Here is a 25,581-nt window from a genome sequence, read left to right as displayed (position 1 = left end):
TTTTAGTGGTGCAGAATTGAACTGAGATTTTAATGCAGTGTGTCAAAGTGCAGGAGTAAAATTGCCTCATAAACATCTCAAAAATAAGTAGTTTAATTTGTTATTTTTATCTTTTCCATTTCTAAGGCAAATTAAGCCTAATAATGTATCTCAGTATCCTACAATATTAGGACAGAAAGGGCATGAGGTTTTTACCTTGATTAAGCTGAGGCATTTTATTTGCTTGTCAGTGTCTGTATTATATTTTGTCTTAGAGTGGCTTGAGACATCTGACAGGAGTAATATATCTTAAAAAATTCAAAACAAAATAAACCCCGCCACCCCCCTCTCATCCCTACCCCTGTGGGCACATAACTGCCAGTGTTTTACAAGGTGTTGAAGTACGGTGATTATATTATCTCATCCTTTAAAAAAAAGGCATTGTTAATTTAACCTTCAATAATCTTATTTCACCTCACCACCATTGCAGTCTACAGCCACCAGACTTTTTTCCTTAAACCAGCTGTTGAAAGTAACCTAGTTTAAAGAGTTCATGGCTGAACGTGAGGGATTCATCATTATATATTTACTGTCTGAGGCTGATATAGCTGTAAGGTTTTTCAGATGCCATTGATCTATTGCGCATGTTCTCTCCCTGGGTTGCAGGACGTGCTTCTATTTGCATAAGGCCCTGGGCAAGGTTCTTTCTTGCATTGATTGGCCTGTCCAAGGGAGCCTGATGTGCTCCTGCATTGATCACCCTGTCTTTTCTTGGAAGGCAGTGTTACACCGAGTTCATCTCAAACATTCTAGGGAAAACTCTTCTGCAGATGTCGCGATTTTATTCAGATGTTCCTTTGAGTATAATCCTTTCCTTTTTTTTCCTTTTCCAGGATAACTTGCTTTGGTTTATTTGGTTTTTTTTTTTTTCGCTTAATTTGAATGTGTTTCTGCAGTTATAGTGAAGCATAGACTAGAGTGTATTGAAAAACTATATTACATTTACCAGTTATTCCATGCTGTTGTTTTTTTTTTTTGTTGTTGTTGTTGTTGTTTAAAGTAATGCCTATAGCTTCCAGCAAAAATCAAAACTACTCTGTCTTCAAAGAGTTCACAGTTATAACAGGAGAATTAATCTAAGAATATGTGTGCTGGTGTTTTTAACTTAGATTAATATTGTCAGTTTGTAACTTGTATGATTTGTACTTACTTTTTTTCAGTGTTAGAAAAATAGTTATAAAATGGCACCTTCAGCATAAAACTGTGTTTGGATTTTGTTTTTCTGCAGGCAAACTCCAAAACAGATCATGCAGGTAAATTGCTGAGCACACCAATGACTGATCAGAGAGGACAAATACTTCCCTACAGTGTCCTTGGTTTGCCAATATAGTGTGTTGGGGGCTGTCTTTCCAAACGAAGGTTAAGCAGTTGAGTTCTTGACTCACCTTGGTCAGGGGTGGAGCTTTTCAATGTCTACTGCAATAATTACCCATAATCAGGAGCTATGAAATCCACCACTGCAATTTCTGAAAGCCACATATTTGCCAACATGCCTAATTACAAGCAAGGTGCCTGTTACTGTTGTCTACCAAACTCATTTTTGTGATCAGAAAATGATTTTATACGTCTGCATTCCTTTACATAAGGTGAAATGTGGTTATACTCAAAGGGTGGCTCATATCTAATGAATAAGCTGACATATGAACTTTTACCGAGCATGTGATAGTACTTTATGTCAGTGAAAAACAAAATACTGTGAAAAGAGTTCCTCTCCTATAGAGAAGCAGAACAAAGAGCATCACAAAGATGTTCCTTGATTGCTTTTAGGAAAATTTCCTATGGATATTTTTGTGGATTTTGTAGAATTTTCTTCAAAACAAGTAAGTATTTAGAGATACATAGCTGAGGTCATGTTAATGCTGTAACATAAACTGTGCAGGCTTTTTTACTTTTTTATTACTTGAATAATAGTTTCATGACTTTCACTGCAGCAATAATGTTTCACATTGCATTGTGATACTCTGGCCTAGGGAACATATTCCTTTGGTCATTTGGTAAAACAAAACTCAGATAAGTATAATTCAGGTAGCCTATATGAAATTTCATCTTCATTATCATGCAAATGTGGTGAGAATGTAACATTTCCCAAGATGTCATTTGACTATTAGGATCTTTAGAAAATGGTCTCTCAAAGCCACAAAGCTAATATTCCAGAAGAAAGCTATATAATACCTAAAAATTGTCTATCCTTATTCTATATGAATAATAAATGTAATAGGACAAGCCATTATTAAAATCACAAAAGAATTTGTTGACCTATTGGAACAAGGATCTTTTTGATTCTTTGCATCAATGATGAATTTTGAGCTTTCCATAGCATAGAGGATGAACATGCAAATAGCAGATTTCAAAAAACTGCAGGGAAAAAAGAAGTAGGAGCATAACTGGAAATCTGATCTATTTTGTTTCAGTACATAAATTGTATCTGTGGGTATTTATACTTTTATATACTTTGTTATACATAATGATATCCTTTGCAAGCATTGTATATTTTGTATGTCTGCATTGTCCATGTATTTTGCAGCTGCAACACTTTTCATTTTTCTTAAACTCCCTTCTGCTGATATTTGAGTTCAGAATTACTGGTAGAGTAGAGAATATTGAGAAGGTAGAAGATGGGCATGGCGTAAATATGGACTAATCTCTTAAATGGGGGAATAGAACTTGATTTTAATTCTAAAATAAAAGAGCATCAGTGTCTCGTAGCAGCCCATTATCTGTGTTAGTCAATTGTAGGAAAATGCTGTACTTGTTTATGTGTGTGAACTATGCAAGGAATCAAGACCTAAAAAAATATTTCTGGTAGCAAAAGAGATCTTTTGCAAGCAGTTTTCAAAAAGAAAGGCTGGGACATGATTCTTTATAATTAAATTAAAATGAAGAAAAGAAACCTAATCTTTTACTTCAGGCAGAAATAGTCTCTGGGAAAAAAAATGTATCCGTAGCCTGCATTGTGCTGTTAAACAAAGTGGATGCCTTAGAAAAACGTGATGAAGATATACTTGCAGACTTCCAGATATCCTCCGTGGATGTTGCAGAGTGAGTTTTTTCTCAGCAGATATTTGCAGCCCCAAGTGATGATCTGGATGTGTTGGAATAAGTGTTTTGAATAATTGCTTTATTGCTGGGCATCAGGAATGCAAGGAAGTCCTTCTACTCAGTCTGAGTAAAATAGAGCAGCACAATGTAAAAACTGGTATTTTAAACTTCCCCTGTTTTCCACAACAAAAAGTGACAGTTTTCTGAAGCTGGGCTGATAAAGAATGAAATTTCAGAGTCTATGGTAATTTCAAAGTCTCTGGATCTGGCTTGGTTTGGTTTTGGTGGTTTTTTTTTTAGTTTGTAAAATATTTATTTATTTTTATGTGATATTTAGAGACTGGAAAAATTATAGAGGATGTTTGAAGTGTCATTTCTCTCCTGCGCCACCGAGACATTTTCATTTTACAAGCACATTACTGAAGTTAAGAGGTGGTTCTGTGCTGTTTTGCTAGAGAGGCGTTTTCAAAGTCCAGGTAATGCTACTATGACAGATACCATGTACCAATTAAAAATGTTTTCTGCTGCTTCATTCTAACTAACATGAATGATACATATGTGATATCTCCCCTCCACTCAAAACCTCTTGATGATCTAACTGGCACCCTTCCATCACTTGTGAGATACTCCAAGTGCATTTTATAAAAGTCACTGAACTTTATTTATGCTTGATTTTTTTCATGTAAAATGAGGTGTTTTAATGACAAAAACTTGATCAGGAACTCCTCGACATTTGTAATCTGGTGCAGCAGTCAGAGGACGGAATTGATAGAGCCTCCCTGTCTCACTCCAGAAATGCTAATTTTCTTCATGTTCTTATTTTGAGGAAAGACTGCTTTGAGCGTGATACAGACTGCTTACCACCAGATTTAGTGGGGTCCCAGTTTTAGACCTACTTATTGCTGAAAGGGTAACAGGTGTTGGTGTCCATAACAATAGTGTGTGATCAAGGCAAAACAGTTAGAATCGTCCTGTCCTGCAGCCTTTCATGTTGCTCCCTAACACCTTTTTTTACAGGAAAAAAACCCCAAACAATTGTCCTATTTAAGTAGAGGCTAAATCCTTTTTTTTTTTTTTGGCTGGGCAAAACTGATTTTTATTGAATTGCATAGGAAATAGCAATGTTTTATTATTGGCATTGCTTTGAAATGCACTTCTTTTACATGTACTCTATACCTTTTTATATTTTGCAGTATTCTTTCTTTTAAGTAAAATCTTGGTAAAGTTTTAACTCTAATTGTGAAGCAAGTGCTACAGAGAAAAAAGAAATTTGAAATTTCAATGTCACTATATTTGGTAGAATCACATGAATTGTGGAAAGGGATAGCAAGTCTATAGTTTGTAACTGCACAAAATTAAATTTAGTTATATAATGCACATTCCTTGGGGTATCTTACTCTGAATTTAAAAAACCTTTCTAGCTTCTGCTTCTCTTTCATACCAAGTAAGATAACTTTTTGCAGCTTAAACAAATATTTCAGAATCAGGTAGTTCAAGAGACACATCCTGTAGGGAAAAGCATCTGCCTACATTCAGTAACCCAAATTCATACATGCCACAGTGTGCTGTTCTGTCATCTCCCTGCATACATCTCGTACAGCTCTACACAGGATTACATGTTGTACATAGTATCGGTATAAAATTCATAATAAGTTTTCGCAGAGTAATTTTCTACAACATCAAAGACCTATTGATGCTGGTAATACAAGAGGTGTGTTTCAGTCCTTTCCTGCTTCGCTCTGACCTCTCACATATCGACGCACTCCCCTTCAATTACTTCTCTTCCACACAGATGTATCCCAAGTGAAACTTTTCCAGCCTGTCAGCAGCAAACACTTAGTGCCTGCTCTCACACAGCAGCCTGCATCCATCCCTTTCCCCTCCCTTTCCTGCAAAGCCAGTACACCCCAGCCACCTGCTGCAACCAGCAGAAGTGCCAAGGTCCCAAAAAAGCCTCCATTTTGATTGTAACCCTCCTTGCAGTGCAGAGATAATGAGTAATACTGAGGAGATGTCAGTCTTCAGGTTCCTCCTTTCTTTTGCTGGTGTCATGCATGCCACACAGATGCCTGTGCGGGGCTGTGCCTTGTGCATGTGCTCCCTGTCCTCAAGCGAGCCGTGCATGGCTTGAGCTCTGAGTAAATAACAACTGCTTTCTTCTGCAAAATTAACTTCTGCTGGCCAGCCTAAAGTGTAACCTCTTATCACATTTTCTGCAGTATGTTGGCATCCTCAGGCACAAGGGATGAAGCGTGCTATGCATGACAGGCAACTTTGTCTTTTCTTCTGCTCCTTAAAATAGCTTAGTGTCTTTGTGTGTGGCAGGAAAATAATAAAAATTTTCTTAACATCTGTAATATCTAATTGTGCTTTTTCCTTCTAGCTCCTGAACTGTTTGTGCTGAACCATACTGGGGTTTTGGGCTTGCCAGGTGGTAGCACCACCTCCTACAAAAGTATTTATTGATAAAAGCCATAGATGCAGAGTCGGCTGTAAAATGCAGTTGAATTATTTTAGTTGCTATTGCTAACTTTTTCAGAATGCTAGATTACTGCTAAAATCTTCCAAGCAAAACCTTCCAAATTTTGATAATAAGCCTAAATGTCTATACTGTATTTGGAGATTTTAATGAATCTTACACAATCTTACACAATACACAATTTTATCGGCAATTGTACCCTAATGGTCTTTTAAGGTATCTAAAGATGTACGCACTGTCGTTCTGAACCTCATGTTTCCAAGCATTTGTCTCTTGAACTAATACATATTTTCTGCCTTCAAATTAAACAGGAATCAGTTTATAATGTGTGTTGTAATCTTTGTGTAAAAGCCTAATTATGTTCATTGCTTTCTAAAATTCAAGGATTGGAATAAATGTCTATTAATGCTTTAGGTGGGAAAACAGTACAAACATCTTGTGATCTGAATATATTTATAAATAGTCACTTGCACTTTTTGTGCAAATGAAATGGAGTAACTGTCAGGCTGCAATTTTTATATTTTTTTTATACTATTAGAAGGGTGGCTTATTTGACACCTCATATAGATATTTTTATATGTTTGAGGCTTTTTCCATGTGCCTATAACTGGTGCTGTCCTGTATTATTCTTTTATACCTTTGTCTTTGTTTCCTTATTTTATTGCCTATACTTTATGGATGATGAGAATACTAATGAACATATGACGCATACCATCATTCACAAGATGAGCAGATAGCTTTCTCTCTTTGTCAAATGTTTATGCAGTAAAATGAAAAATTAAACAAACCCAGCATTGACTCCATTGTAATTTCAGCTTAAATAAAACACCTACTGAGGTTTTGTAGAATCTTCCCATCAGAGAGAAATTTTTTAGAGTGCTGGGAGACTATTTTTATATCCGAAGAGTAAAGTTTGAGGTATTTTGCTAGAAGGCATAGAAGTTACCTTACAGAATTGTTGATACTGGACCATAAAATGTATAAATAATTTTAACTTTCAATTAACGAAAAAAGGGGATATCAAAATACTCATGACAGTTTTAATTATAATTTCTGATGGATTCAAAGCCTTATGGCTGTGTTCTGGCCACTCCAATTTAGCCATTCAGCCCATGCTGCCCGTATTGTGTATTCAGCAGTTAGACATCTTCACAGAAGTAATTCTACGGAGTTTTTTTGACACCCATTTTCATGCATAGCCTGCTACTTTACACTGAAATATCTTTTTTTTTGTTTTATTTTTGTTTTTTTCTGGGCTGTCTGCAACATTAAAGATGCCTTAAACATGTCAGGCTGGGTGTGTGTGCGTGCATACATGTGCATATAGACGGGCACAGAATAATAAGTAAATGCGTTGGTGGATGCAGGTGTGCCGCTGTGCAGAAGTGCGGGGAGCGGAGCGGATGCAGCAGCATCCCTGTGCGCGGTCCTGCAGCCGCTCACAGCCCGCACCAGCGTGCACAGGGGAGGGTGATGCTCCCTCTCCCGCAAGCAGTCCCCGCGATGCTGGGGGGAGGGGGGGGGGGGGGATGGGTCTCGGCAGTCGGTGACACTAGAGGGCACTGCTTGTCCTCGATTGCGGCTTCCTTCTGGGACAGCGAGCAGAATTAGGCTGAATTCCGTAATCTTACTTTAATTAACAATTGAATTCTTATTAAGTAAGTCTAGGCTGTTTAATTCGTTGTTGTGTTGCTTTTAGCCTTGTGTTAATATCATGTATGGAGTCATCAGCACTTGCAAATAAATGCAGAATCAATTGTCCCATACAGTAACAATTTTATAAATAAAGCCCCAACTTGAAATGTTATTCTTGGCAAAGCCAGAAGGCTGAGTTTGCCCAGCGATGGGGTTTAGATCCCTTGCCAGCTGTGCTTCCAGCCAGCAAGTGTGATGCACGGTGTTAGAAATGCGTTAGGGAGAATCTTGACGAGTTAGGGTGATTTATCTCAGCAAAGGTCAAGAGAAAGATAAGCAGAGGACAAGAATAGGAAATTTAAAGGGTCCATCTTTGGTATGTGTAAAAAACGTGTATCATTTACATTACCCTTGGAAAAATGTTTCTCAATTACAGAACACTAAATCACCAGAATTGCTGTTCCAAGTTCAAATGTTTCTTCCATTTATGGGTTCATTTATTTTGGATGGAAATTATGAAAGAAATGGAATAATCAGATTAATCAGGCTAAGAAAATCAGGCATCATTTCAGAAGCATCAGAAAATTAATATGAAATTTAGATGTCAAAACAATAACAACCAAGCTCAATGACACCAAGCCCTGCTTTTAGCTTGCCCTTGTCCTCTGCAACTGTCAGAGCATTTTAAGGAGTGTTGTGTGCTGGCCAGGTCAGGAAATTTTCTTTACAATGAAATTCCAACACTCAAGTTCAAGAAATTAAGTCCTGTGTTTTAAAGCATTGTTCATTGCTAAGCAGTGATTTGGGATCAGGCCCTGCATGAAATCTCTTTTTTTGTTATGTCTCCCTGGTATTTAGCCTGAATGTCTCTCTCTAGTTAATCATTGCTGATCTTCAGTGAGCGTGTAAATTTTCTCACACCAAATATTAATAAAGGTGTGGAGTCAACAGCTGGATTGCCTGATCACTGGAAATGACTTGTTAGTCAAGATGATTGCTGCTTGGTGTAAATAAAGGTTTTTTCCACATATAAATTCTATATTTAATACATTTGAAACATAATGATTGTCTTAAAAAGGATAGGTCATTTGCTAATAAACTTCTAAAATACTGTTCTAGCCAGAGCTCATCGCCATTGAAAGTCAAGCCAGTACAATAATAGGTTGTGTTTTGTGCAGAGTGAATTGTAAGTATTGTATTTGAGTCCTGCATAATTGCTTACAAATGTTAAGGTGATTTTGAACCACTCTAGTTCTGAGCAATCTCTTTGTAAACAGTTGATATGGGTATATGCATTTCTGAAAAATCCAGAGGGTAGTGTAGCATGTTTATTATAAATATCTAGGTTTCCTAATTATTTCTGTATGGCCATATAGTAGGCTTGGATGGTCTGGTCACCCACACAATGTTTAGTAATAGAGCCCTCATTTAAGAAGAGCAAGTATCACCTAGTTTTGCTTTATCAGCTCATAAGCAAAAAGAAATAAAAAACATGTTTAATCAACAAGAGAGCAACTCTTTTTGCATTCACAAAATGGTAATTTGAAATCTTATTTTCTGTGTACTAATGGTCTATAAGCAGTGATGTGCCAGAACTTCTATAATAGGATTTTCCTAGTCCTAGAAGGATTTTGCTTATGGCTATGAAAAGCTAATTTCAGATCCTCATGCACTTGCATTAATATTTGAGACATTAGCTGAGTGTAGTACAGCGAAGAAAAACACGAACACCACACTGTGGTGTAGCTAATTGTTTATTACCTCAAACCAAAGAAGCATCGGTAATGTGCAGGCCATAGTGTCTGCAAAAAAAAAAGAGGTAGGAAACTGGTAGAGAAGGTCTCACGGATTTCTTCTTGAAGGTCTTGAGAAAAGACCTGAGGAAGAAAAGGAGAAACAATAGCCTCACCATGTCCTAAAGGTGATACAAATGGGTCTTGGCGTACTTGGAAGTTTGTTCAACAAAATACTGTTTGACAATCAAACTACAGAATGTACCAAACCTTCCTGCTTCTGAGTGAGAAAACACTTCTTCTTGGTTGTATGATTTATGTATGAGAAACAAATGATTTAGATGCTTATATGCACCATACTTCAGTAATGTGTTTATATTCCGTGGAGTATTTGCTGACAAAAGGAACATGTTATTCCTTCCTTTGCTAGTAAGGGATCTGTTGACTCCACAGCTATGTAAAAACCTCTCATCAGCACCTATTTTAATCAGCAAGAACTTTACTATAAATCATTATCAAAAAAAAAGAGCATTGTGCTACGCTTTTATACCAATACATTTATTTTGAAATTAATAGGGAAAAATAATACAGAGCTTGTGCTTGAGATGGGCTAATAAGCGTGCCCATGAGACTCTCCTTTTCAAGCACTAAATGAAAGCTTTTGCATTGCTAACAGGCTACAAAAGTTGCTTAGGTAATAAGACTCCTTTTCTCTTATCAGTAAAAAAGAAAAGGGGAGGGATGGGATGGCTCAAGGGATTGGTAATCAGATTACAAAGTCTTTCACTTCTAGGTCACTGGTTCAAATCTGCCCCCTGTTTAGTAGTGACCAAAAGCTGTTCCCATCTGATGGCTTTTCAGTAGCCTTTGTGCAATTCGTGAATGATCTATATCCAATGCCTGGTGAAAATCACTCCTAGCCATTGCTTTGGGAGTCTCAACTCAAGCCCTTTAAGTAGGAATAAATGATCTGCTCATGCATTGAGGGGTTTGGTGGGTTTATTTTTCAGAATAATTTTAATAAGTTAGTAGAGCAGTGAAGCTGAATTTGCACTGTAGCAGCTGCTGTGGGCTACAGCTGCCACTGTCACTTCCTACTAGCATTGCTTCTTAAGAAGTTGTTACCAGCTTGCTTAAGAATTGGACTGATGTGTCTTAATTTGAGCCACATGGTATCATTCCAATCTACTTTCATATTAGACTAGAATAGATAAAACCATAATTGAAAAAAGGAGAAGTAAAAGAAAATTAGTAAATTTGTTCATCATAGAGGAAATTTAGTTATTATAGTAAAATTGATTTTGATAGATAGAGTGTGAAAACATTTTTATTGACAGTTTTAGTGTTGCAGTAATGCTGTGGAAGTTGTGAGACTGCAACTTCAGTGGGTTCTCATGCTATATGCGACTTAGGCCACCGTAGTGTGCTCAGATAAATGTTGGAATAACTTTATAAATTGGAAACAAGGGAAAACAGAAAACTTCCCAGTACCTGAAAAGAAGTCCTTTTGAGTGTGTGTTTTCTACTGCTGCCCCTTACTGGTGCTTGCTTTCTGGTAGTTGAATAATGGGCTTATATACTTGGCCCTTATCAGCGTTTTGAGGTGTTATTTTCCTTAAGGTAGGGGAATGTTAGAGGACAGTTGCTATAAAGGGAATGTAATTTCTGGTTCATTAATGTATGAACCTGAAGTGAGGACTCTCTGCTAGATGTACATTTCTGTGGAAATCACTGTGACAGTTTAAAGGTGTGTTTATGTCCATGGGGATGCACACAACCCATTATAAAAGTATTACTTTTTCCTTAAAGTCAGCCAAAGTATTTCTTTTGAGACAGCAGCCATGTCACATATATGCTGCAGTAGATTTTTGCAGTAGATTTTCTTCCACAGAACAAGGTATTTTATCAAACCTAAATGATATTTCATCAATACAAGTCTCACTGAATCAAATAAATCACATCAGCCACCACCCTCATTACTCACATAAACTTCAGTTTGCTCGTAACACCTCAACCTGGAAAAATAAAATACATGTGCATGCTGAGCACGGCTTGATGGGTTCCATCAACTGGAATGCACATTTAGCACAGGGGCAGCACAGGTCTTTGCCCTCCCAAGAACACATCCTCAGATGTTGGGAGTGATCTGCCTAACATGCTTATAGCTTCACTCTGAAAACCTAAGCCAGAAGAGTGCTGATAAAATCTGTGTAGCACAACACATGTTCATGCCCATGTTTTGCAAGAATGGCTTGAGTGGGATTTACTGCCACTATTTTCACACTTGGCTTTCAACTGCCAAGCTAGCTGGCCTGCAATGCAATGTCATCCGCTCTGGAAACTGCAGCAATGGCAGGAAAAGAAAATCCTAGACAATGTATTTGTGGTCCAAACCACAACATTCTCCCTAATAGTACATTGGTATCAGATGTCTCAGAGGTTTGTGGGCTCAGAGCAACTGGTATGGTATCCCAGTGGAAAGCACAGGCTGTCCCAGCTGCTGCAGGAGTGTGTCTCCATGTCCCAGCGCCAGGGTGTTTTGGTACTCATAGTGTTGGACTCAAGCTTACCTGCACCTTTATCTCTGGCCCCACTTGCCAGAGAAGAAGAGGGAGAGTGTAATCTAAGCTTAGCAGTACAAGAGATGTGGGCAAAACAACCTGCCAGTTTCACAGGGGCTGCTTGGTGCAGGAGCACAGGTTTGTAAGCTAAAGGGATTCATTTCAGAAGTTCACACAAAGGAAGGGGAGGGGGGAGGGAAATAATCTGAAAACACTGGCAGCACACCTTTGCTCCCTTTCCACAGGGAAGGCTGGTCTTGTTCAGGTGGTTAGGTCAGGGTACATTAGAAGTGGGCAGACCCATGATGGTTCAGCAGAATAAGGTTTGCCTATATTTCAGGGTGGTTGTGAGTTTAATCATTAGTTTAAAAAATAATTTGGTTAAACTGAGAAAACCTTCCAACAAAGAATTTTTCCTAGTGTAGTGATTCTTCTTATGAAGTTTAAAAGGACCCATATAAGCCATAAGTGCATGCCTATATATTGAATGTGATTTGGCACTGTATGTGTTTCTAAAGTTAAGAACTGATGCCCTCCATTGGTACAACCCCTCCCAAAGCATGTAGAAGCCTTCAATTTTGTTGTCTCTCTGATGAATGGACTTACTTCTTTAAGTACTTTAAGTACTTAAGTACTTTAAGTACTATAATGAGTGTGATGTCATCTAGGAGGACAGACATGGATATTGAAGCTCCCAGAGATGGGAGCTGTGAACTGTATTTGGTGTCATGGTCCAGTTACATGCTGACTTTCAACCAATTGTGTGATAAGCCATATTGCTCATCAGACCCCACTCTGCCTGCATAAGCTAAGGTAGTGGTGGTACTGGTAGTGAAATAAAGAAATGCAAACTTACCCTGGTGTGTTTCTTCACTGAAGAGGGCATGGGAGGAAAATGGGCAGAAAGAAAGCTTGCAGTTGCTTTCTGGTTTATTGTTGCTTATGAACCTTATGAGATCAGAGGGTCATGGGGAGTATCTTGCTAGTGATGTGTAATGGTTTGGAAATAAACACCAGGGGTTGCTCCAGCTGCCTTTGATCTAACTAAATGGCTATTTTGTATATTCTATTTAACTTACTTTAAAATTAGGCAAAGAGCATACAGGAATGCTTCTCTGTGTGCTAGATGCTTAAACTTCCAGCTGTGTGTTCAGGACCAAACAAAGGGAAAATGGTTCTCTTTCAAGGAGGTTGTCATTTGATAAATGTATCATAAAAAGCAAACATGAAATGCTGTGGGAAAGAGGGACTTTCTACATTATCCCATAATTTTGACATTTTACTTTTTTATTGATGATAGCCTGAATATGTAGAATTCACTCAATATATTTTGCTTTCCATGATATCTCTGAATTTTTTTTTTTTTTAAGTGGAACTTCCTATGTTGAAAATTATGAGCCCTTAGCTTACAAGGATGGACAAGTAATTGAAGTTGCAGCAAGCCTTTTTCGGAGTACACTGCCCAGAAACTGTAGAGTGTGTGTAGAGCGTGTGCAGAAAGCTCAGCAGATATTTTGCTTTAGAGCAGGGTGTCTGATCTTCATGGTCTTGTGGCATCCTGATGAGTTCTCATGGTCACAGGACAAAGGCTGCCATTTCTTCAGGTCGTACTTGTTGGACCAGACTTTCACTATTGCAGCTCTGCCTGCACTGAGAGGGGAGGATTGCCCAGTGCTTTCCAAACCATCCCAGCTTGCCCACTGGTGTAGCCTGGTTTCAGGAGCCAACCAGTGTGGCCTGGCTGGTACCTCCAGGAAAGTCTGAGTCTGGAAACATGAGTTAAACCCCGACAGGCAGAGTCCAATACAAAATTTTCAGGAAGACTTTTCCACTTCCTAACAACCTTGAAAGTAAACATGCATCATTCTTAACAAGCCAGTCCCTCTTCAAGGCTTGTGAATACAAGAGTTTAGGTTAGTTCACCAAAGAAGGGCTGTGTGTGGTAAAGGAGTACATGGGCAGCTGGGAATATTTGGTGCTTTTTTGCAGCATTCATTGTGCTCACACTTAGGCACAGCACTCATTGTGCTAAGAAGTGGCACTTGTTTTTCTTCTGTTGACTCCTCTCTACCTGGCATCACTTCTCTGAGTGAGGTCATCAGTACTGGAGGGTGAATGTGGTGTTTAATGAGCAGGCTTTTGCTGGGGCCAGTGCAGAGCATAGTAGACTGGAGCACTCCCCAAAAGTAAATTAGTGGGCAGGCTGATGACCAGGTGGATGCAGGATCACTGAGCAGACCAGGAGGAGGAACATGCAAATACTTCATGGCAGTGGGACAGCATCCAAGACATCCACCATGTTTCTATGTCCAGGGATGCTGAGCTGAAAGTTGTACATTGCTGCAGTGCTGTGGCTCTCCAGATGGGATGGGAGAGCAGGTCTATGCCCCATGTCTTTGAAGGGTGGAGGGTCTGAGCTTCCTTTGCCAGTAAAGTTGTACCTGGTAGCTTCTGCCACAGAACAAGGACCAGACATTTAATTATGAATCTATTCTGTACTCTAAATTGGAAGATTTTATTCTGAATAATTTCTTTCATTTTTCTTATATTATGTAAAATTGTATTTTGTACAGTTATACATTCTTTGCTTCACAAAGCCCTTCAGCGTATGAAGTCTCTCCAAGGAGACTTGTTAGCTTTGCTGCTACTTTCCCATCTCATGAGTGGCTGGAAAACCTTGTTGGATATCTGATGGCATGTCCAATGTCTGATAAAGAAGGCTGATTAAAAAAAATCCGTTATTTCTCCTGCTTTACTCTTTTTTTGGACTTTGAAAATGTCAGTCATATATTGGGATTGAAAATAGATGATGTCTAAGGTCCCTTCCAACCCAAACCATTCTATGATTCTAAGATACTGTGGTCTGCTTTGTGTAATTTGGGTTTCTAACACATAATTTTTTGGTGAAGGAGAATGTAAGTGGCAGCCGCATTTTAGTGGGAAAGTTAAGGGAAGCTGCTGCTCTTCTCTTTTGGCTGCGTGCAACAGCAAAGCAGAACTTGTCATTTGACAATGTGTCATATCACAAGGAGAGTTACCTCCAGAAGTCTGTGTGACCTCAGAAGTTTCACTTTACATATACTCTTGCTTCAGACACCTTGCCTGTGGAGAAACTTTTCCTTTCTTAAGGAAACTTAACTTTTTAAAGTTACTCAGAGATTATAAGAGTCAAAGCTGAGGCTTCAAAGGACAGGAAGAGTGAATGTTGTCTGATCCTCTGGCTGAAGTGGAAATTCAGCTATGTTTAAATAACAAGGATGTCAGACTTCATGTCCAGCTGTGAGGTGCTGAGCTGAATACTCAGTTTTTCTCATTTTCTGTTTGTTTTTTATTTTTTTAAAGTCTGGCTTCTCAATAAAAGAGAATGTATGGGTTGATATGTTTGTGGCATGTATGATAAAACTGGGGATATTTCCTAAATAAATGACCAGTCTTTCTTCAGACATAGCCAACATCTAGAAATCTGTAGAGGATTTGCCCTTCTTGATGTTAAATCAGTGCAGTTGTCTTTTTTTCTCTAGGTATAAAATTAAATACAAGGAACCCGATTATTTCCTTGAAAAATGCACCAGCATTAGATTTGCATAAAACTGCAGTGACAGTTTTCCATGTACCACTCAAACAGAGGCAATGAAGAAGTAATGCCATTTTACCCTGCATTTAAGTATTTGATACTTAACATGTAAAAACAATTATTTACTTGATGGTTTCACATTCATTTCACTAATATGATTGTTCACTTGTACACTGAGTTCTGGATTTACACGTTTATTGAAACATGAGAAAATTACTTCCATAACTTACTCCAGGCCATGTTTTTCATTAGATATGAACCATTACCTTTGTAATGGTATAATATCAAAACAAAATTCCAACCCCTTGTATAATTTCATTTTCAAGCCTTGTTTATTATTAGTTGTGTTACACACTGATTTTTAGGAGCAATTTATTTCAACTAATTTGTCATCTCAAAGATTTAAGATCACTGTAGTCTATTTAAATTTATCTGAGTAAGAAAAATTTCAAGAACCTGCTTATTCTGGCTCAAGGCTTTTCATTTTCACCCTCATAATGCAAAAGAGGAGCCCAACAAGACAGGCTGAGAGTAAACAACTAATTTTATTCATCCATTTTATATGCATTCTGGGTTTTCAGATAGAGCAGAGCACTTCCACTGTAATTTAGAAGATACTGAGCTCAAGCAAATACCTTAGGAAGAGATTTCTTTCCTGTGTACAAAGGATTTATTTCTCTCCAGCCCTGCTGCCTGATTGATCTGAAATCAGCCAAAGTAACTATCACCGAGACATTGACCAGGCTTGAAGCCTTGGGGCTGAAAACAGTGGCAGTTTCGAGCTGGACTGGAGAACAGTCACATCCCTCAGATGGGTGGACCAGATGGCTGAGGTTGTTAGCAGCATCAGCCATCCAGCTTCTGTCTGCTGCCATCCTTCAGTGGAATCCATGCAAGCTGTGAGCTACTGCAGAGAGTCTGACATGTGGCACCTGAAGGAGTCATCCTAACTCAGTCATCTGCATCCTGAGACCCTGCTCCTCCCTGAGACTGAAAAGTTCTCAAAGGCTTTTCTCTTGTAAGCTCGCTCACTGATAGGTCTAAGGCACTATGGTTTGATGGGGCAACTCTGATAAAATGTCAGCTGGGCTACACTGCTGGGTGTCAGCTGTGCACTGCTGCTCTTAAATGCTTCAGCTGTATGTAATGGCTGCAAGATCAGGCTGAAAATCTGGCACCCAACCTACATTTATACAAGGAGATGTTCAAAATGATAGCTTGTGTTTTTACCATGCCCAGGGATGATTAGGACTGTGAAAGTCATTGTGCAGGCTGAACCCAGGGTAGCAAGTCTGGGGTAAGAGGCTGAGGACACTCCCAATTTCAAGCAGTGACTTCTCTGCTTCCTAGTCTATGTAGATCTTGACCTTTCTTGATACTACAATGCTTCAAGCTTTTGGTCATGGGTCTAGATGGCTCCTCTTAGCACTTAGCTATTATTTTGGTTTATTGTGTTGTGATTTGGTTTGCTTTGGACTTTATTTATTTTATATTCTATTTAATGTAATTTCTTTAATGGTAATTATTTATTTTTTTTTTAAATTTCATTTTACTTTATTATTTCATTTCAGCCTAGGCATGGCACTAGTGGACATAACTGTCCACTGCTTCAGAAATCCAAATAAAACAAGAGAAAACAAAGCTATGACCTGCAGTCAGTAAGATTTTACTGGCAAAGTGTGGAAAAATCCTTCACCATCACAGACAAGATAACTCCAGGGCAGGTTTTGCGTAGTTATACTAATAGAGGACTGGCCTTGCTGGCTGAGTTCATGTCATTTGGAGAGCTGATGCAGCATCCTGCCAGAAAATCTCCTGCATCCCTATTTAAAGGATGCTGCTTACACAAACACATGGTAAAGTCAGAGCAGCAAAGGATGTGCTGTACCGGAGGTTTGGTGTGATCACATGCTCACACCATCTTGCACTGCCCAAGTCCCAAATTAACTGTGAGTACAAATTGAAATAGTTTGGTGAACTATGTGATTTTGCATGTATGATTTTTCTGGGGCTTGTGTACTTGCAGTGCACATATGCAAAGTATCTTTAAACAAGCTAGCTTGAGTATCAGATGTTCCCCAGCATTAGTTGTGCCAAATACTGCACATGGTAGTTCTGGGCACTTTCTGGCAACTTAAACTGACCCGTGTTGAGCTTCACTTCCACAAGACCAGACTGTTTTTTATCTCATATGTTAGAGGCAATCCAACAGCTAGCTGCTGCTTTCAGCAACATAGGAATATTAACACTTATATTCATCAGGCTTCACATTCTGTACCTGAATAGGACATAGAAGCTGTTGACCCTTCAAAATTTGATTTTCATGCCAATGAGATCTCCCCAGTTTGAATCTCCAGTGTTGGGACAGCAGTCTTCAGCTGTCAGGAGGGAGTCCCAATTGGCTGACTCCAGGTAGACTCATCTGCTCCAAACCTCCTTTTCTGATCATCACTGCGGTTCTTGCAGCAGTGCAAAGGTATCTCAGCAACCTTCATTGCTGAAATGTCTTGAGATCCAGAGAAAAATGGATTAGTTTTTGCATTAGTTGAATTTCTGATGGGAAAGAGCTTCAGCAAACCCTCTTGTCTAATGTACACTTCTGCAGAATGCCAACATTTTGTGCTCCAGAGAGTCAAGGATGTCCCTGCCACCAGCTTGTTCTGGTTTGGTCTACCGTGGGCAAAGATGCAGCAGACTAATTCAAAGAGTTTTATCCCTGTGGTGCCATACCAATTTGTGCTATGTGATGGGCTTTCTGTTGAACTGCTGCACTTCATGCATGCTAAACAAATTGTTGGGAGATTTGTAATTCAGGTGAGCCAGCACTCCTACCCCTAAGCCCTGCCACACCTAAACCACCTGTATTTGGGAAGTTGGTGTTCCCCCCATAATCACAGCTACTCAGAGACTTTCCTCATGTAAGCTCCCTGTTGTGACACACTAGGGTCAAGAGAACAGAATCGCATTATTAAGTTTAAAGTTTTAATAAAGCTGAAGCCTTCTCTACAAGAGAACCATGAGTTTTCTTTGCACTGTTCAAAAATACACCAGCAGAATTCTGTGTACAGGTTTTTAGTTGTTGGGGTTTTTTACTGAGCTATAAGGGAGATGACTTTTTAAATCTTGAGCTATTTTTGATTTAAATATTTTTCTACTCATGATTGATTTTATGAACTTGCAGCCCCAATGTTAGGTGGTAATTTCAGCAGAAGTTCTGCAAGAGAAATTGATTTGCGTTGTGAACTTTGACAAGTCTTAGACTCCAGATGCTTTAAAGCAATATGTTCTAATATGTTCATGCATTATTACTACTGTTGCAGTGTGATTTATTACTGTAGAAAAATACCACAGTTGTAGATGTAACATCCAGTGGATCTTTGAACAAAATATCAGCAGGTACTATGGTCATTCTCTAATAGTATCTTTGAAGGTATTTTCTTATGCTATTTAAAAACTGATGTGTATCAGGGGCTTTGTCTACTGCAAGTAGGGATTTTTCACATCTGCATATTCATTTAGGGAAGATGATTGGTGTTCTTAATTGAAAATGAGAACTGGTAAAACTTTGGATTGTTTATTATTTTTGCTTTGTGCTGTTCGAGCATAGTTGCCCAGCAATTCTAATTCCTAATGAATAATATTATATAAGGGCTTGGGAATCTAATTCCATTTCAAAACATGCAGAAAACTGAGAGTATTTCAGAAATTCAAGAGTTCTATTCAGGAATCAGAAAAAGGTTTTAGGAATGCCAGACCAACAAATTTGTACTACAGCATACAGAATTACATACTTCCTGATGAAGAGGAGTTTTTCGTAACTGAGAAGAGGCTCAAGTGCTGCCAGGCAGACAGACCAGTTAATTGGTTTGTATGAGACTGAGTGAAATGATGGTTGAAGAGGATGCTGGCTGACTGTAGACTGGTAACAAGCAAGTTTACAAGGAGAGTGTATGAAATTATCAAAAAGGAATCCACAAGCCTTTCCAAAAGGAAGTAAAAATTGCCCTCTTACACACTACTGCTATCATGTGATTTGTTCACTCTTACCATCTACCACTGCATTTACAAGTATTTCAGTGTCCAGCTGATGCTGTTTTGATCCACCAGAATTTCTACTGAAAATTCATTCCACTTCTGGAAACCAGTGAGGACTTTTGGACAGGGGCTTCCAGTGGTTTTCTCTGTAAAGAATTCTTGAAAATGCAAAAATGTCTTAAGCATCTCAAAGCAGTATGATTCAACTGGATACAGAGAAGGACTTGCATCAAAATTATTTTGCTCCAAGTCAATTGCTTGTTGTCAACATGCCCATTGAAGCCCAGTGCATACCATGTAAACACCATGCCACTACTCTGGGAAAGACGAAAAAAGTAGCTGGAAGGTTTATTTCAAAACTTCAAGACAAATCACAATTTGGATGTGTTTTTAATTAATTTTAAAATCTCTTTTTCCTTGTTCCTAATTACAAACAACTCAGAAGAGTAAATATTCCCTGAATATGAAGTAATGTTTTTTGATAAGATTGTATGAACCTGGATGAAAAAGAAAAGCCTGTAAAAAATAAATAAATAAATATTTAAACTTACTTTAACTTTTCTCAGAAGTTTGCTTTTTTACCTGCTTTAAATGTTAGAATAGGTATAAAGAGTATGCAATCAGTGTTTCTAGGATTTAGTCTCACAGGCCATTTACCTAAAGTCTAATTGGTACTTTCATGGATTTTCATGTTGGCAAAATCAGACCTTTGAGTCCTCTTTTAACACACTGATGCTTTCATTTGACAGGAGTATTATGCTATGAAATACATACCAAAGGCATATTTTATCATCTATTATGAGTATATGTGCATGCTAAATACACTGCATATGTATTGTATATATGAAGCTACATTTTATTTACACACACTACAGATGATACAGGTATCAACCTTTTGACGATAACTGTGCAATATAAACTTACAGATTAGCATACTTATTAAGATTACAGATTAGAATACTTATTAAGCTGAGCAACAAATGAGTAATTATTATGTATGAATTTAAGTAATGCATTTTTAGGGATTTTCAAGTTCTTACTTACGTAACTGTTAGAGCCGAGTACTTCTGCAACTAGAAAATTGACATTTTCCCTTCAAAGTGAAGGAACAAATTTTCATCCACTGGGATAAAGAGGACTTTCGAAAGGATGCTTGAATGCTTTCTAACGTGTTGCAAGGAAAACTGGCCTATGGCTTGCCATTCTAAAAGAATCAAATATATAGTCCTGGTATTCAGTTAATAAGTTACAAAAGCAAACTTTACTATGACCACAAAAAAGGAACACAAGAAAAAAGATAAAATGGAAATGCCTGAAGAGAGAAGATTATTAGGAAAGTGTAGAGGACCCAGAGTCATGAGTGATGCAGTAATACATGAGAGCCTGTTTATGTAATAGGGAAATGCCAGTTTACCTACTTCTGGTTGTAAATGAATTACTGCAAGAAGGAGTGTAAGGGGGGAGAGTAAGCCATCCGGTAATAAGGTTCGCAGAGAGATGTCTTCCTGCAAAATCTAGTCAGCTAAAAATAATTTAAAATTTTAAATGGGCGTTGAGCAGAAAATTAAGTAATTCCTAAGATGTGAAAACTTTCTGTCTGTGGAATTTACTAATGCAAAAAGATTATAAGGCATAAATGAACTTTAGACATTTAGATTTCTTAGGCCTTTGTTTGCTTCAGTAAAAAAAAAATCATTATTCTGAAAAAAAGTGTCAATTTTTTTGATTTTTAGTAGGCTGTGGTCTATTAAATATCCTCAGTTTTAGTGTGTCCACCTCAAAATACTCTATAGGCTGCACGGAATAAAACAAGTCCTGGGAAATGCAAACCATGCATCCCATAGTATCCTTCCCTTGGAATCTAAAACAACTTCTGAGTTATAGCAAATTTGAATGGTAGCTGGGTACTACATTTTGTTTAAAGTCAATCCATTTTACTTTTACAATTTCATTCCACTCATTTAATTTTTAAAATTTATCTTAATTCAGACGTGGTTTTAGAAAAGAGGAGTATGTTCTAAATGTGAGCTATCAATCCATTGAATTGGAAGCATTTACTGAGTATTGAAGTGTCTGTGCCCAAAAGCACATAGAATTCTTGTATCTTCTTGCAGGGTAAATTGCCATCCCTGATAAGAGAGTCTGCTGCTTGAACTTAACCTGGATCTGTTCCCCTTGATTATTATTATCAGTGAATGTCCCATTGTAGCAGGAAACTTGAGCTGCTCTGATAGAAGCAAGTGTCCTCAGTTTGACATGCTCTGTTGTGACATTTCTGTGTCACTGAAACATGGACATGTTAGACTTCTTGTTTAAGTGAAGGTTATACCCTTGATTCTTTCCCCACTTGATGTATTGTTTTTGTCTTCTTCTTTCTAAGTTGGCTCAGAAGGGCATGGATGCCTACCAAAACTTTTTTCTTCTGGGCTGGATGTTAAGAAATCTGTAAGTGAAGCTCAGTTAATCCCTTTGATCCCTCTTTGCTGCTGCATCCATGAGACCTTATCCTAACCCTAGCACTGTAGCTGAGTTATCAAAAAACATCACATTGTCAGCCTCAGTCACTTTGCTGATCTTTGTGAAGAGAATACGATTCTGCAGGCATCCACAAAGCTGAATGGCAAGCACCAGGAGCATGTTGGGTATTGCATATTATTTCCTATATATCATATATGATCTGAAAAGCAAAGACTGTATGTACTATATGAAGAAAGAGTAGAAAGAAATGGTGATCAATGGCTGCCAGTTCTTACATGTGCATAGGGAAATTGAGAATAGCAAACCTGAGCTAGGTCTGGAAAAGAAAAAGGGAACTGCACCTTTGTATTTTCTTGTGATTTGAAGAAAAAGGTGATGTTCTAAGATGAACTGGGTGGCTAGTTTTCGAAACAGAAACATGGGACACAGTAGCTTGAGAAAAAACTGCTTTTCCAAAGCAGAGCATATTTTTTATCTTTGCTGGTCATTAGAAGTGCTTCTGAATACCAGCCCTTCATGGAGGAAGTCATGCTGGAATACTCTGAGCTGGTGATGATTTGAAACTTCACCCAGCATGTAATAACTCTGAGTAATTGGTAGGTATGTGGGCTTCAGGGACAGTGATATTTCTGCACCTTTGCCAGTTTAATCACAGTGTTTTGTGGAAGACAGTGCAGCCAAATGAGTGCTAGAATGCACTGGAACAGGAATATTAGTGCATAAGGTGTGTTTAAAACACTTATTCAATGTACAGCAGGGTTTAAAGTGAATTAGGTGTGTGTGGCTGACAGGTCTTGTTTTTAGATACTGTCTCTTTCAAAAAACTTTTCTTCTGGTAGGTTTTTGGAGTCATTCTTATGGCAAGGACGTGGAGAATGGGTTTAGAGGTGCAGCCTGTGTACTGATAAGCAGTTACTAGAGCGTGAAGAAAGAATACCTGATTTTAGCAATGTGGTATGTGTTACATTTATACAAAGGGAAGCTTAAAAAACCATTAACTTTATTGCAGCATACACAGTGATAATGACACCAGTTCTGAAATGCTGGTTTTATAAGTATAATTTCTTATGCTTTCTTTGATCCAGTGTTACAAATTAGGATCACTCATGTCAGGAGATTAAAACCTTTTTGTCTCTCTTTGATATCAAGCTATTCTTTCCCAATACCTTTTATCTTGCATAGTAGTGCTGAATTCCACAACATCTTTGTCAGTTTGCTTGTGTTACTTGCAGCAATCATTTAATTTGTTTTAGAACTGATATTATTTAGTCATACTGTCATTTGCAACAACAGAGGCTCTTTAATATTATAAAAATGTTGAGAGGCTTTGGTGTTAGCTGAGTAAGCATATGAATAAGAGAGAAGAGAGAAGAATTTTGGGACCATGGTGAGCGTGCAAGATAGCTAAATTGGATAGAAAAAAAAAAACCTATACAAGTCAAAGTGAGATTGTACATCAGAAAAACTACAGCAATCTACTGAAAATTAGTAGATGATAGTCATGAGAACCTTACAGTGAACCACAGGTACCAGCTTCCCTGAAGAACTGAAATAGGAACTTGGAGAAGCTTGTAAAAGGTGTCCTCAGGGAATCTTCCATTTTTTCACTATGATACCTTTAATCCTAGAATTGTCAAGCCACATGGAAAATAATAGGACTGAATAGTTCAGTCAGTTAAAAGTTAGTATCATTTTTTTATCAAAAATATTAGGTGTTTCTATTTTTCTGGACCTGTTAAGAATTGTATAAACTTTAAAACAAGTGAAGTCAAGTATTGAATCTGTATTGCTGTTTCTTTTTAAATTTAAGATCATTATCTCTGACTAAGCAGACTCTATTCAGTAAAAGGAATTAATTTAAATACAATCTTTTTTAACAGATGATTCAACGAGAGGCAGAAGTAAAGAATAGGGTAACTGCTGTGGCGTTGACAGACTCAGTTCACAATGTGTGGCATCAAGAAGTTGGGAAAACTATTCGAGAGTGGATGCGAGAGGTAAGGCCTTTTCTTAAAAATAATTTGAGTATATACATCTGTATATGGCTGAATAAGCGTGTCTGGGTGTGAAAGACAGCATAATACAGAAGAGTGGAAATCATGTATCCATACCAGCCACAAAAATAACCAAGATTAAAACCAGCTAGCAGTCAAAATACTACGCACAAAGTTCAGTGTTTCTTCCTGATGCTCAGCAAAATACAGACATGCCAAGGCAGCCCATGCAGTGCCTGATAACCTCCAGCAGAGTCCTGGGTGCACCCCGTGCTGCTGGTTTGATCTGGCAATGGTGGAAAATCCCCTTTAAGCTCTTCTTGACTCAGTTTGATGATTTGCACAACTGGCAAAATATCCTTTCTCTCAGCAGCTTTTTGATATGTAATTACTCCTGTAGCACTCGGAAGCTCTTATACTTAGGTATGGGATTGCTGAGATTTTAAAAATCACGTTTTTAGAGTGAGACCAGCTAAACTACTGTTTATGAGTGTCTCCCTCACCAGATCAAGCTCATCTCTGTTTTCTGCATTCCCATGGCAGAACACTTAAAACAATAGGTGCACAAAGTGAATTTAAACTAGTCACATCCTGAACTTTCTGTGATACTTTTTCTCATGGATTTAGTGAAACTTAGTGTATACAGTGCCTATTCCTGACTTAACCTTAAAGTTTCATAGGCCACACTGATGGGAATAGAGGAACACCTGGGATGCAGCCTGACAAGTCTGACTTAAGAGTTAAAAATATAAAGAATGGTAACCCCTACAGGCTCTGTCAGAGAAATCCCCATTTTCTTTATGGGAAATCAAAACCTTAAAATATGTGCTATGTAGTAAAACTGAAATTTTAAATCCTGTAATTTGAATCTGACAACTCCATTTTTCTTTAAGCATTTAGTCTGAATAAGAAAAGTGCATTACCTTTAATTTCATTTGCAGAAAGTAGATGTTAAAGAATAAGTTAAATGATTAATGGCCTAAAAAGTGGATGGAGTGTCATAACTTACATTAGCATTAAAAATCTCCTATAAGAAAGAAGAATTTTACATATGTGAAATGTGGCTGAGTGGTATTAAGACTAGCATATCACCTGGATATCTCTTACTTTAATCAGGTTTAAGGCTAGTGGTAAAATGAATAATAATTAAAATATACACCTAATCGCTGCCTGTCTGTAGGGCTAATTGCTGTCATTGAAAGAATGAATTGTTAAAATAAAGTAATTCTTCATTGGAGCTATCTCTCCTGTATCACTGGTGGCCTATTTTTAGTACCTATAGATGTCATGATTTTTGAATTTATTAGGAGCTGTGATGAATGATAAAACAAATCATCCATTTACATATCTTGACACTGCTTTCGAGAATACTTATTTCTTACAGGCAAGTGTCACACTGTATATAAAAGCTAGTTAATTGTGTGCTAATCTTCTGTATTATCTCCAGCTCTCTGATGTAGTGTTCTATCAGTAGTTAATATTAATTTTACTTATTTCAAATGATTGTAATACTTCATAAAAATTCTACTTCTTTTGTAATTTCTACCACCTTACATTTGCAATTTCACATTCAGCTGTTAATTAAAATTACACATGCAAATCATAAAATTATAATGCTTTACTACTCTAAACCTTAAAACCTTCATGAAATACTTCCATTTTAACAATTTTTTACTAAATATGTTATATTACTGGATAGTGTGTTTGTTTTTTTCTTTTTCCATTGAGTTCAATAGTTTCATTGATCTAGTGTTTCTTACAAAAATCTGCCATGCTTTGTGAACTTCACTTTCTAATCTCATACAGCAACCCTTCCTTTATGTTGTCCCTGCTCTCCCTGGTCCCAGAACAGTAGGGTTGCCTTGACAAATCTATTCAAAAGCCATTCCTCGCCCTTTATTGGTGGGGACTGAAGCCTTTGAAATTCTCTCCTCACTGCAACACAGCTGACATCTTCTTCCAGACAGAATGAATTAAGGAAATACAATAAGATACTTGATCTACCAGTCAAGGA

At 37.8% G+C, this 25,581-nt stretch overlaps 1 protein-coding gene across 4 annotated transcripts in view; it reads left to right on the top strand.

Annotated features, from left to right (window-relative positions):
- ARB2A (ARB2 cotranscriptional regulator A) overlaps positions 1–25,581 on the top strand; it is a 257,235-nt gene that overhangs the window by 163,377 nt on the left and 68,277 nt on the right. For all 4 annotated transcript variants that reach the window (XM_014259115.2, XM_088054485.1, XM_014259117.2 and 1 more), the window contains one exon: positions 23,454–23,570. In XM_014259115.2, the coding sequence (XP_014114590.1) occupies positions 23,454–23,570 (117 nt within the window). The remainder of the gene's footprint in view (positions 1–23,453; positions 23,571–25,581) is intronic.

Source organism: Pseudopodoces humilis, chromosome 4 (assembly GCF_049639895.1).
Source record: "Pseudopodoces humilis isolate 2021_Gansu_Grassland_sample_001 chromosome 4, ASM4963989v1, whole genome shotgun sequence".
NCBI classification, from domain to species: Eukaryota; Metazoa; Chordata; class Aves; order Passeriformes; family Paridae; genus Pseudopodoces; species Pseudopodoces humilis.
This window is presented reverse-complemented; position numbering and strand designations above follow the sequence as displayed.